Raw genomic sequence first — 12,582 nt, 5'->3', positions numbered from 1 at the left:
TTATTTATAGAATATAAGATACATTAAAGTTTACAAGAATACACCTAGGTATTACAAATATTAAGTGATAAATTAACTAGACACATAGAACTCAAATAGTTTATGCAACAGGGATGTCCCTTAACATGTTCATAACACTTTTACCATATTTGAGACTTGAGAGGTTTTGAACCATAGGCTAAAATACCAACGGATTTTACAACCCCCATCCCCCCGCCTCTTACCTCCCCCGCCCCCCAAAACCCACATTCTCCTTCACTGTCTTTTACCTCTGTTATTTCAATTTTCACCACCATTGCCATTTTTGAAGTGCCCCAAAAAAACCCATTATTTTCTTCTTCTTCTTTTTTTTTCGTTTTTTTTTTCTTTCTCTCTCTCTGTAATGCTCCTTCTCAGTTCTCATCTGATATATACTAAATCTATACATGCCCTTCTTATGTGACTGATAATCTATTGAAATTACTGGGAAAAATCCAATCTTTCTTTCCTCCATAGTTTCAGGTGAATCTCTGATGCTACCCCTTTTCTTGAGCTTGCTTATTTTTTACTTAGATGTATATATTTTGACTTGTTATTGCAACTATATGATAAAAGAATCGATTTTTTGTGTACCCTTTTGAATTCCAATCCCATGGGTATGAATATTAAAGGTAACCCCCCCCCCCCCCCCAAAAAAAAATTGAAGACAATTTTAGTTGATTTGTAACTTGTTTAGTTTTACTATATTGGAGTTTTCCGAAGGGTGTGTTTTTGGGTATTTGGAATTTGATTATAAAGAGTGAAAAATGTGTGAATGGTTATTAGACTTGCAATTTTAATACTTCTCTTCAATCCAGTAGCTAGATTTTGGTCTTCTTTTATAACCGTAGTGCGCGGGCCAGTTTGCGTCCACCTCGACTAATTCAACAGGTACATGCTACCTCACACATGCACAGATATCGGCTAACTCTGTCCACCAAGGCATCACCTAGTGTTTTTGCTTGGTCTTGGTTTTCTTTAGTTTATCTATTAGGGCATTGTAAATAAATACATCCTTTTCAACTGTCGAAAGAAGGAAGTTCACTTTTAGTGACTAGAGATTGACTAGTTTATTTAATTGACTTAAAGATCTTTCTTTATATTTTACTAGTTAAGGCGTTCGATCATCTGTCGGTGAGGTCGATGGAAGAGAAATGAATGAGATGTTTAATTGACTTGTTGCTTGTGTAAATGGTTATTAGACTTGCAAGTTTGCATGTAAGCTAGATTTTGGTATTGATGTTGCTTCGTTTCTATATTAGCACTTCATAAATAAACATAAGTAAGATTAAGAGAGATGAATGAGATATGTTTATTTGATTTAGTTTTTATGTTTTTTCCTTATTCAGTTGAAATTGATATGTTTACTAGACTTGCAATCTTGTCTTGTTCTTCCCTTCAATGTAGGCCTATTTATGTGAGCTCGATTATTGTGTCATGACCTACTGTCAAGTGTTCATCTAAGTGAATGATTTCTGAGGATAAGTTTAAGGAATACTAATAGTTTGGACATGGGCCAGAAGTGGTGCCTATGAAATACTCTAACTTAGTTATTTGAGCTATGTATTAGTGTATTGTACTTAGGGTGTATGATGTTTTCTGTTGTCGATTGTAGGATATAATGGTGAAAAAGGTTAAGAGAAAGGGCAAAGGTGGTTTGAAGGAGAAGCGGAATCCAGTGGCATCTCCAAATCTTGTTGCTCAACAAGACACTCAAAAAGTTAATACCCCCGAGGATGGAGTTACAGCTGTGAATGATAAAAAAATATGCGACCATATTGATAAGGGTATTGATGTGGAGAAAGTTTCTGCTAAACTTGGCTCTTCAGGACCTGTTAGGTGTGAAGATTGTAGGGAAGGAGCGGTTAATAGACGGGCTGGGAAAGGAAAAGGTAAACATGGAAAAAAGAAGGGAGGTGGAGAATCAAAGTCAGATTCCAAAGCCATTTGGATCTGTTTAGAGTGTGGTCATTTCTCGTGCGGAGGTGTTGGATTTCCAACTACTCCTCAGAGCCATGCAGTTCGGCATGCAAGACAGTACCGCCACTCATTGGCAGTACAGTTTGAAAATCCTCAGCTGCGCTGGTGTTTCCCGTGCAATAGACTAATTCCTGCCGAAAAGATAGAGGAGAGCACTGAACAAAAATATGTATTACAGGACATTGTGAAGATGATTAAAGGGCGGTCGTCTGAAGAGCCTAGTCTTGATGTTGAGGATGTTTGGTTTGGGACGGGGAGTATCACGAGTGGGATCAAGTCGGAAGCTAGTGTTGAAATTGGTGCCTACGGAAAAAGTGGTTATGTTGTTAGGGGATTGCTTAATTTAGGAAATACTTGTTTTTTTAATTCTATAATTCAAAACCTACTTGCAATGAATAGATTACGGGATTACTTTCTTGAAATGGACGATTGTGCTGGTCCTCTTACTGCTTCTTTTACGAAGCTCTTTGCTGAGACGAGTCCTGAGGATACCTTAAGAAATGCTATAAATCCAAAAACTTTCTTTGGTTCCTTGTGTGCGAAGGCTCCACAGTTTAGGGGATATCAACAGCACGACAGTCACGAGTTGCTTCATTGTTTGCTTGACGGTTTGTGTACTGAGGAATTGACTGCAAGAAAGAAACTCAAGTGTTCACAGGATGATGGCAAATCTCCTCCTACTTTTGTTGATGCCATCTTTGGGGGTCGACTCTCTAGTACTGTTACTTGTCTGGAGTGTGGACACTCTTCATTAGTATATGAGCCATTCTTGGATCTCTCGTTGCCGGTTCCCACTAAGAAGCCTCCACCTAAAAAGACTCAGCCAGTTTCCCGTGCGAAGAAATCAAAACATCCTCCAAAGAGAAGTGGAAGAGTCCGCCCCAAGATTAGCAGAGACGCAGCTTCTCTTAATGCTCAAAGTGCTCAAGAAAGCACTTCGATGCAGTCTAGTGCGCCAATCACTGAAAGAACAACAGTTCCTTCTGATGGTGCATTGCTAGATTGCGTTGATGCTAGTGATGTTGCTGATAATATGGGCTTAACTTCACATAATCTATCTTCCTCTCTGAAGTCCAATAATGAAAAAAATGTTGACGGAGAGTCGACTTCAATGGACAATTTTACATGGTTGGATTATCTTGATCAAGATAGCCCGCCTAATGGTAATGACATCGCTTCTCAAGTAACTTCTCCTGATCTATCTTCCTCTCAGAATGGTATTACTGGACAGTTGAATTCAGTGGACAACTTTACATGTTCGACTAATCTTGATCAAGATATTCTGCCCAAGGGTGATGACATCGCATCACAAAATGATGATATTCTAACTAATCAGGGTTGTGGAACTGAATATGCTGTTCAACCTAATGTCTCCTTGCAAATTAATCAGGGTTGTGGAGAGGAAGCTTGTTCTCCAGATGATTCGATTTGCTTGGACGATCAAGGACGATCTAGGTCACCAAACTGCAATATAGCTTCTCAATTTTGTGAAGAAGCACCAGTTAAAGACTGTGATGCTAGTGAAGTTGCGCGTAACTCAGCATCAAACAGCCAGGTCTTCTCAGCGGATTCAAATCTTGGAAAAGATTCATCAACAAGGCTTTGGGAAGATGAAGTCCCATTACAGGTACAAGATTCAGAAATTCTGTTGCTTCCTTATAAGGAAGAGACCTCAGCTACCAGTGACGTACCAAAAGCAGAAGGCGAGGTGTCCTATGATGCTGTTGTCCGTGAACAAGATTTTACGGACTTTGATGGTTTCGGCGGCCTATTCAATGAACCTGAGCCGGTTGCAGGGCCTGCTGAAAAGCCTTTACTAAATGGTCCTGCTTCTACGTCAAATGGATTTGGAGAAGCTAGCTCTGCTGTTGGAAATAGCACTGAGTCTGATCCAGATGAGGTTGATAATACTGATGCTCCAGTGTCTGTGGAGAGTTGTTTGGCTTGTTTCACAAAGCCTGAGCTTCTATCTAAAATTGAACATGCTTGGCAATGTGAAAACTGTGCAAAACTTCTACGACAACAGAGGATGAGACTGAACAAGAAATTGCTGAAACCTAGATCAGGCGATCTGGAGAATGCGCCAGAGGACAGTAATCCAAGGGATATTGAACTGAGAACCACTAACGGAAGTGCTGTGAAAGGTGTGTCAGATGCTTTTGATGACGGGTTGGTGTACCAAAATAGAACAAATGAATACTCAAGTCAAGATGAAGCTTGTAGTGTAGTAAATCGCGATAATAGAGTTAAGTTGTACGAACCTGAATCTGAAGAAAGTGAAAATGAAACGGACTCTAAAGGTGTCAAAGTGGAAAGAGATGCAACTAAAAGGATACTCATTGATAAAGTCCCTCCAATTTTGACTGTTCATCTAAAGAGGTTCAGCCAAGATTCTCGAGGACGCTTAAGTAAGCTCAGTGGCCATGTGAATTTCAGAGATACTATTGATATCAAAACATTTATTGATCCCAGGTGTGTTAATTTTCCTTCCTTTGAAAGGTCAGTTAAAACCAGATTTTTTGGCTGTCTTCACTAAATTGAGTTTCGAGTAATTCTGTTCATCTTGTAATAAAAACCTGCAATAGATTATTCAAAACTGATGAAATCCATGTCAGTTAAGCGGACTCTTTAAACATAATAAGCTTTTGGAGATGAGAAATGATTGTGTAATGTAATATTGTCTCCTTCCAATTAGAGAAAGCTTGACCTTAGACTGAAGAAATAACTATCATATCGAGATTTATGGAGAAACAGAGTTGTCGCCTTCTTCTCTGTTTGAGATTATTTGTATTCAAGTTCATTAAAGCGGATGAAAATAACAAAAGAAGCAGGAGCACGAGTCATTGAACTTTCAAAGTTATTAAATAAAATAGTTCATTGGAGATTTCCAGCAAGTATAGCTTAAAGCATGTGATGGTAAGATTGGTGTAGTCTTGTAGACTAAATTAATGATGTTCCTTTATCATAAGTATGGATGCATACATTTTTCTATGTTATAAATATTTGATTTTGGGTTGCACATAATTGGCTTGGCGCTTTAGTTAATAAAATATCTCAATTATTAGTATCTTAGAGTACTAACAAATAACAATTACGTCTCTGCATCCCAAAATTCCAAATTTATCATGTCATTCTCATCTCGTCACATTCTTATTTTGTATATGGTCATGAATTCCATTTTTAGGATTATTCCTAATGCCTTAAATTCACCTCTCCCTGTGTCTTCATAGGCTCATTTTCCTAATCATTGTAGTAAGGATCAGATCCTTTGTTCTGACATCAGATTACCTCCGCTCAACCAAATTGGGATGTTGTCAAAGTTAGTCTCTGTATTATGTCTTGGATAGGAAATTATTTTATTAAAACAAAAGGGGTAGCTCAAGTGGAAAGCACCTCTACCTCCAACGTTAGGGTTGCGAGTTCGAGTCACCAAGGCGAGCAAATTAGCATTTCAAAAAAAAAAGGAAATGATTTTATTATGTGAGTTCTAAAACTTTGTTAGCCAGAGTGCTGATTTCAGGATTATGTGAGTTCATGTATCACTTAATGTTTCGTTGATGGCTTTAAATAACAGGAAAATAGTACAAAGAAAAGGAGTATCACCGTCAATTAATTTTTATCAGCATCATGGCTGTGTGTACAGATTAAGAGGCTTCGGAAATGCTTTTGGAACTTGTTTATGTTAGGGCTTGAGAACAATATTGTAGCTTTTAGAGGATCCTGTCCAAATAATAAATCTTGTCAACTAGAGAACAGAAACATTTATTTATCTTTTTTTGGGTATTTTAACTTCCAGAATAAACTCAAAAAGGTAGCAACTAGTGTCTGATCATGATGAAAAGTAACAGCTAATGTTTAGTATTATAATTTAAGAAAAGTTTGGTACCTCGACATGGTCAAATGGACTGTCTGCTAAACCTGCCAGTAGCCTGTCTAAATAGTCAAAGGATCTTATTAATTTGTGCCTCGGGATTTCTGAAATTTGTTCTCATTTTTTACTTTCTAAAGAACTGCTGAAAACACCATCAACTGCTTCTTCCTGTTATGCGTAAGCATATTGGGGTCAAATATCATTTTAAGAGGGCCGCACACTTTTTATCGTGGATTGGCAGTCGTTTCCAGTCCTTTGAATTATTGAATTTCTTGCTCCTCTCCGTGACGTGCCTTCGGTTTTATCCATGCAAGATAGTGTTACTGTCCGTTTTTTGCTTGACAGTTTAGAAACTGTTCTCCCGATTGGTTCTAGTCCATCTTTGATCTTAGAAGTTCTTTTTTTTGGGTGGTGGGTTCTAAGTAAGGTCTTCTGATTTCAGGAGTATTATTTACCCTTGGATTTGTATAAAAGTATTTTGGAACATCTTTGAAACTAATTTGACATGGAAACACAAGCAAACTTGTATCTGTTTACCCCTCTGGGGGCGGACGCCGGGGAAGCCATAGTTTTTTTTCTTTTGATTAGTTAAGCTAGAAAATTGTCTCTGAATCTCAGCTCTAATATGTTCCATCAGCTTATTTTTCACCTTTTTTAATTTTATATTGAAGCACTTGATATGATTGATGTTTCTGCATGGAACTTGTTATCCAAGTGATACGAACATCTTAATTGATATTCCAGTGCTTTGGTTTTCATTTTGCACTATCTGTCACTGGTTTGAAGTTAGTGTTCCGTGAGTGTGTAGCGAACCTGATGTTGGAGAGGATTCACCAAAAACGGTTGTAAAATATGAAATTATTGGTGGATCTTTATCTATCCTTTGTTGGATCTTTATCTATTCTTTAGTGTATTTTCGTATTTCTAGACTTCTATTATTATTATTTGTTGTTGTCTTTGCTTCGGCTTCTGATTGCACTACCTAGTTGTTTGTTTTGTGTTTTCGCTTGGTTTTCTGATTGGTTTGCTTGTCATTGCCCCTTCCTTTTAACTTTCTTGAGCCAAGGGTCTACCGAAAACAGCCTCTCTACCTTTTAAAGGTAAGGGTAAGGTCTGCGTACATACTACCCTCCTCAAACTCCACTTAAATACACTGGTTTTGTTGTTGTAGTTGGCTATGAACTCTTTAGTCTTATTCAAATGCTTATTTGGTTTATTGCTGATTAACCCATTTTAAAGATTGATTTGTCCATTAAAGAAAGAGTATATTGATATCCGTAAAATTGATGATGTTAGGTATTTTTTGTGCTGTGAAACCAGAAAAGAGAAAAAGAAAGACTTTTGAAACCAAGTCGGCGAGACTCAATTGAAAACGTGTAATAGTATTTTTTGCAAGGGTGCATATTATTTCCAGGACCGAGTAGGTCAAGTCTCTTTTGCAAAATGTTGTCTGCCTGCAGTTGTCTGATAATGAAATGATGTAACTGCAGGTGCCTGCAGAAGGAGGTTTACAAATACCGGCTTGTGGGTGTCGTAGAACATTCAGGGACTATGAGGGGAGGTCACTATGTTGCATATGTTAGAGGCGGCCCAAAGATCGCTGGGAAAGACAAGGACGCGGAAGATTATGTGTGGTATTATGCCAGTGATGCCTACGTACGAGAGGTCTCATTGGAAGAAGTTCTTCGGAGTGAAGCCTATATTTTGTTCTATGAAGAAATTTGACACGAATTTCTTCGCAATTTTTTTGACATCAAAATGCTCGGGGTTCAGTTGATCACCCTACAGGTTCGCATATTAGAAACAAATACGTATACACAACGAGAAGGGGTTGAAGGTAGAAAGGTGAGTTGTATTACTACAATCATAGAGTATTAACACCCATTTTTTGTTATTTTTCAAATTTCAAAATGCCATTACTTAAAGATGTACATGTTGAAAAATGCATGTAGAGAAAGAGTTCAATTCTTTGTTATGCAAAAAAAGCAATCCTTATTTACCAGCATGGGGTGGTAAGTTTATGCTTATTAATTTCTTTTCTTATTTTTGTATCAATTGTTTACCAAAATGTACATGTTGGAAAATGATGAGTTTGACTGTACATTGTCATTCAACATTTTTCCTTTAGTGGGAAAAGTTAAAATTGGCCCATGAACTTTGTGAATGTTATTTGGCGAAGTGCACAAACAGCCATTCTTAGGGCTATTATTAAGGGATTAGCTAGTATTTATTTTATCCTGAAATTTTGAACTAAAAATCTTAATTTTAGGATAATTTACGATATTTATGTTCCAAAAATTGAATTGAAAAACTGAAATTCAGAACGTATTGGTTAATTTCTAAATAAAAGCTCTTTAGAGTGGCTACCCGGTGTTATTTCTACAGTGTTGTCCATGCTTATCTAAAAAGTTTGCTAAAATCTGAAAGACAGATAATATGTATGGAATATATTTTATATTTACATCAATCTAATAAACACATAATACATATAGTTACATACACTATTATTACTAAATTATAATTTTTAATACATATTTCAATCATGATAAATTAGTACTATTTGAGGTAACTATTGAGTAATAATAAAATTTAATAGTATTTTGAGCATCCTCTTTGGTTAGTATGTCTGCCTATATTTTGTACCTTGTGGTTACTTTGGTAAGTTTCAAGACAGAGAGGATGAAATTCAGGAAAATAAAAGAATCTTTTAGGCAATGTTCCAAAGACATACATCCAAAGATTAAATAGTAGCATACAAAAAGAAACAAATAATAATATAATATCATCTGTCCAAGAAAACATTCATTCAGTTCATCACTTTCAACAATTCAAAGTCCTTAAAATCTCAAACACCAAAAAGAAAAAGCATACCCACAAAAAGAACACAACAAAAGAAAAAGGAAACAGCTAAAAGAACACATAAAAAAAGAAAAAGAAAAAAGAAACCACCTTCTTGTTAATTCTTCATTCTGCCTTTTTATATTCCGCAATCTAAGTTTATAGGTTCAACTAATTTGGATTTGCACCGCGCATGATTCACCTTAATGCATTACAACAATAACAATATTATTCTCAGTATGATCTTATAAGTGGGGTTTGGGGAGAGTAACATATACACAAATCTTATCTCTATCTTGTAACTGTAGAGAGTCTATTTTCGATAGACTCTCGGCTTAAGGAAAACAAAATCCGGACATTAGTAAAAAGGAAATACAATAGTGAAAAAGTCATTAAAAAAACACTAGCAATAACAATATAATAAAAAAATCAAAGGAAAAAAAATAACGGATAGCAGTAAAAATCTAAGAAGATTTGCACTGCCCATAGCTCACGAAAGAGAGAACTTTGTTTTGCGTTTTTTTAGCTTTTAGTAATGGAATTCGAAACCTCTAATCAAAACCGAAGAATACTATCCATGTCACAACATTGTGTGATGGACCTTATTAATTATACTTAGTTCCCATTCCTCCATTTGATTCTTTCTGCTTCAGTCCTTTTGTCCACACTGTACCATAAAATTGCCATTTCCTTTTTTGCCCTTTCTTTAACAAAAACCCCAACTTGTCACTCTCAAAATTCCCACTCTCAAACCCCACCAAAAAAGAAAAAAGAACCCCAACAAAACCCATAAATTTTCTTGAACTTTTAGCTTCATATCAATGGCAAAACCACCATTTCAAGTGGTGTTTTTGTTCATATATTTTTCATTTTGCACCCAAATAGTTAAAGTAAAAGCAACATGGTGTGTAACAAGAAGTGATGCAAGTGAAACAGCTTTACAAAATGCATTAGATTATGCTTGTAGTTCTGGTGCAGATTGTGTTACTCTTTTGGAAAATGGGATTTGTTTTCTTCCTAATACAATTCAAGCGCATGCTTCTTATGCATTTAATAGTTATTATCAGCGCAGAAATAGAGCCCCTGGTTCTTGTGAATTTGCTGGCACTGCCACCATTGCCAAAACTGATCCAAGTAAATCTTCTATTCTTTTTTTTTTCATTTTCTTTTTCACTTTCTTGTTATCTTGCAAATGAATACTCCGTCAGTTCCATTTTACGTTACACTATTACTATTTCAGGAGTCAAAGAAGTTTTTCTCACCATGATTTTCTTAAATATTTTGTTGTTGTTGTTGTTGGTTTTCTTAAATATTTTATAAATACTTTTTATATAGTTTTTCATATATATGAATTTTATTTCAAAAAAGTACAAAAATTTAAATGATTTGACCCTTATGATGGATAAAAAAAAATGATCAGGGTCAGACCAAAATGGTCTATTCTATTCGGTCTTGCGCTATATTTCTGCAATTTTTCGGTCTTACCCTATATTTTTTGCAAAAGTTTGTTTCTACAAGTTGAAGCCTAGAACCCATAACCTCCTTGTCATATGACATTAAATTTATCACCTACGTCAAAACTTCCTTCTATATATGCATCAAAGATCAGTTATTTATGGGTTGAGAAGTGATTGTTTATTTTATTTTATTTTATTTGTGTAATGTAGGTTATGGATCTTGTGTTTATCCAGCATCTCCAAGGTATGAACTTTAACGTTCTCTGTACAATGCTTTGCCTTTTCTGTGTAATTCTTGATATTTTTGATGCTGTACATTTTTCTAGTTATTTTTAACTTTTGTTTTTAAAATTTCTTGAAAGTGGTCCTAATATAATATATATAAAGAAGAAGAGAGAAGAAACTTGTAGACAGCAAAGAATCTCTAGAACACTTGTGATTAGTAGGATTATTATATTGTAATCTCTTTGCAGATGGTGTTTGTTCTTCTGCTTTGACTACTAAAAGAATGTCCAAATATTCTCTATATTTGGAAAGTAAAACTACAAAAATAAAATCTCTTAGAAAAAGAGCAAAATATATAAATTTCCTTTTTTATTCTTTTAACTCTTTGAATGCATGGGGTAGGACCGTAGGACTATTTTGGCGTTTGTTTTGCTGCTAAACCTCTTTTAGTTTTGAACCATTCAATGGTCCTTGTTTTGTATGGATAGTCTAAAAAAAGCTGCAAAAGCCAGCTAAGCTATCTGGCAACAATAGTCATCTCGAGCAGAGCATTTTGATTTTGACTATACATTTTTAACTGAGTATGGAGTTTAATTACACAATGTATGGATTTCACTAATATACATTGTGTAATTACGTATATTATTAATGTAATTTAACGTGCAGGTTATTGATCTAATTTATTTCCAGTTATCTTTTAAGAGGTCGTTTGATTCGAAAACAAGTTATGCTGGGATTAGTCATATTAGGATTAGTTATGTATTGTTGGGATTAGATATCCTGATATTATTTTTTATTGATTGTTTGATATGTTGTATTAATCCTGAGATTGTCGATTTTACCGCTTTATCATGGGATTACTATTCCATCATCTGGCGGGTATAAGTTTACCCGCTACTAATTTTAATCCTGGAATAACTTATCCCATAATTAGTAACTAAACAAGGGGTAAGGTGATACTAAATTTTTATCACAATATTATTTTTACTTATCTATCATACCAAACGTCTCCTAAGTGACTTCATAGTGTATGCATCATATATGTGCAGAAAATAAGTATAGATGAACTTAGATATGTATTTTAGTAAACTACGTCTAAATTTTGAATCCGCCACTGCATGGAACGCTAGTTAGTAGCTTGCTGATGCATCAATCAATCTGCTAGTATCTGTATTAAAGATCATTTGCTCTTTCAAATCAAACATGTATCCACAAGTTATGATTATCATGTATGCTATTATTCGTGTCAATTCTGTTGTACAAAATTGGCATTCTGATCTTAAATGCAAACTTGGATTCTGTAATATTTCAGCACTGCTGGTGGCTCTACTACTCCGAGCACCCGTGGTGGTGGCACGGATGGAGGGACAACGACACCAGTCACGACGCCAATTCTTAATCAGCCACCACCAGGGGCTGCAAATCCTTTCAATGGCAATGGAGGAACAACACCGCGCGTTGGACCTGATATTCCTGACTCGGAGGAATCTAAAGCTTCTCCCAAGTTTTCAAATTTAGTTCCTGCATCTTTGATGCTTCTCTTCATTCATATTTTTCAACCATTGTAGGCATTTCTAGTAGAGTAAAGCCACACTTTATGCTAGTTTTGAAGACTAGGACAATACAATTTTGGTTAGAAAATGGAAGTTTTCATTTTGTTATTATGAAAACTTCAGCCCATTAGAGTAACATCTTGGTCTTTATTAATATCAATTGTCTTGGCATGTCGATAACAAGGTTGGGTCCTACCCGACGGCGTTGATCTAGTGGTATGAGCGCAACATGTGATGTATGAATTAGGTGTACGTCACGAGTTTGAACTCTGCGGCAGACAAAAACCTGACCTTTTAAATGGAGAATGGTTCATTATTCACCCAGTTTCGAATGTGAGCAACTGGCCTTTGAGAATTTCTTGGTTATAAAAAAGACAAGGCTATGTTCCTTTTGATGTTAAAACCATTTCATTTGTTAGCATGTCCAAGTTCTACCATTCTGTGTTTATACTTTGCATACCCATTTCATTTAGTTTATACTTTGCATTTCACTTCATATTGATAATTAGGTCACAGTGTAATGATTTTGACTGTTTTTCTTTTGATTATATTTCTATTTTTGTTCTTTGGTGCGAAGGGAGCCGTGACGTAATCGGTAAAGTTGTTGCCATGTGATCAGGAGGTCACGGGTTCGAGCCAT

General features: G+C 35.7%; 2 protein-coding genes across 2 annotated transcripts; both read left to right on the top strand.

Annotated features, from left to right (window-relative positions):
• Positions 1–217: 217 nt before the first annotated feature.
• Positions 218–7,937, top strand: LOC104105111 (ubiquitin carboxyl-terminal hydrolase 2-like). The gene is made up of 3 exons (XM_009613354.4): positions 218–501; positions 1,634–4,470; positions 7,360–7,937. Exons 2-3 carry the CDS (start codon positions 1,640–1,642, stop codon positions 7,592–7,594), a joined length of 3,066 nt encoding a protein of 1,021 aa, XP_009611649.1. The 5' UTR covers positions 218–501; positions 1,634–1,639; the 3' UTR covers positions 7,595–7,937.
• Positions 7,938–8,458: 521 nt separating this feature from the next.
• On the top strand, positions 8,459–12,113 carry LOC104105112 (PLASMODESMATA CALLOSE-BINDING PROTEIN 3-like). Its single transcript, XM_009613355.4, has 3 exons — positions 8,459–9,841; positions 10,375–10,408; positions 11,702–12,113. The coding sequence occupies exons 1-3, from the start codon at positions 9,529–9,531 to the stop codon at positions 11,955–11,957; spliced, it is 603 nt and encodes a 200-aa protein (XP_009611650.3). The 5' UTR covers positions 8,459–9,528; the 3' UTR covers positions 11,958–12,113.
• Positions 12,114–12,582: the final 469 nt, after the last annotated feature.

The sequence above is a fragment of the Nicotiana tomentosiformis genome, chromosome 9 (genome assembly GCF_000390325.3).
Source record: "Nicotiana tomentosiformis chromosome 9, ASM39032v3, whole genome shotgun sequence".
Lineage (NCBI taxonomy): Eukaryota > Viridiplantae > Streptophyta > Magnoliopsida > Solanales > Solanaceae > Nicotiana > Nicotiana tomentosiformis.
The sequence above is the reverse complement of the archived record's forward strand: the minus strand, read 5'-3'. Positions and strand labels throughout refer to the sequence as shown.

What these genes read in the sequence shown, in the direction of transcription:
- LOC104105111 (XM_009613354.4), top strand. Translation starts at nt 1,640, where the DNA reads ATGGTGAAAAAGGTTAAGAGAAAGGGCAAAGGTGGTTTGAAGGAGAAG. An exon ending in AAAACATTTATTGATCCCAG is followed by an intron (nt 4,471 to 7,359) that starts GTGTGTTAATTT and finishes ATGTAACTGCAG; the next exon opens with GTGCCTGCAGAAGGAGGTTT.
- LOC104105112 (XM_009613355.4), top strand. Translation starts at nt 9,529, where the DNA reads ATGGCAAAACCACCATTTCAAGTGGTGTTTTTGTTCATATATTTTTCA. An exon ending in CATTGCCAAAACTGATCCAA is followed by an intron (nt 9,842 to 10,374) that starts GTAAATCTTCTA and finishes TGTGTAATGTAG; the next exon opens with GTTATGGATCTTGTGTTTAT. An exon ending in GTTTATCCAGCATCTCCAAG is followed by an intron (nt 10,409 to 11,701) that starts GTATGAACTTTA and finishes GTAATATTTCAG; the next exon opens with CACTGCTGGTGGCTCTACTA.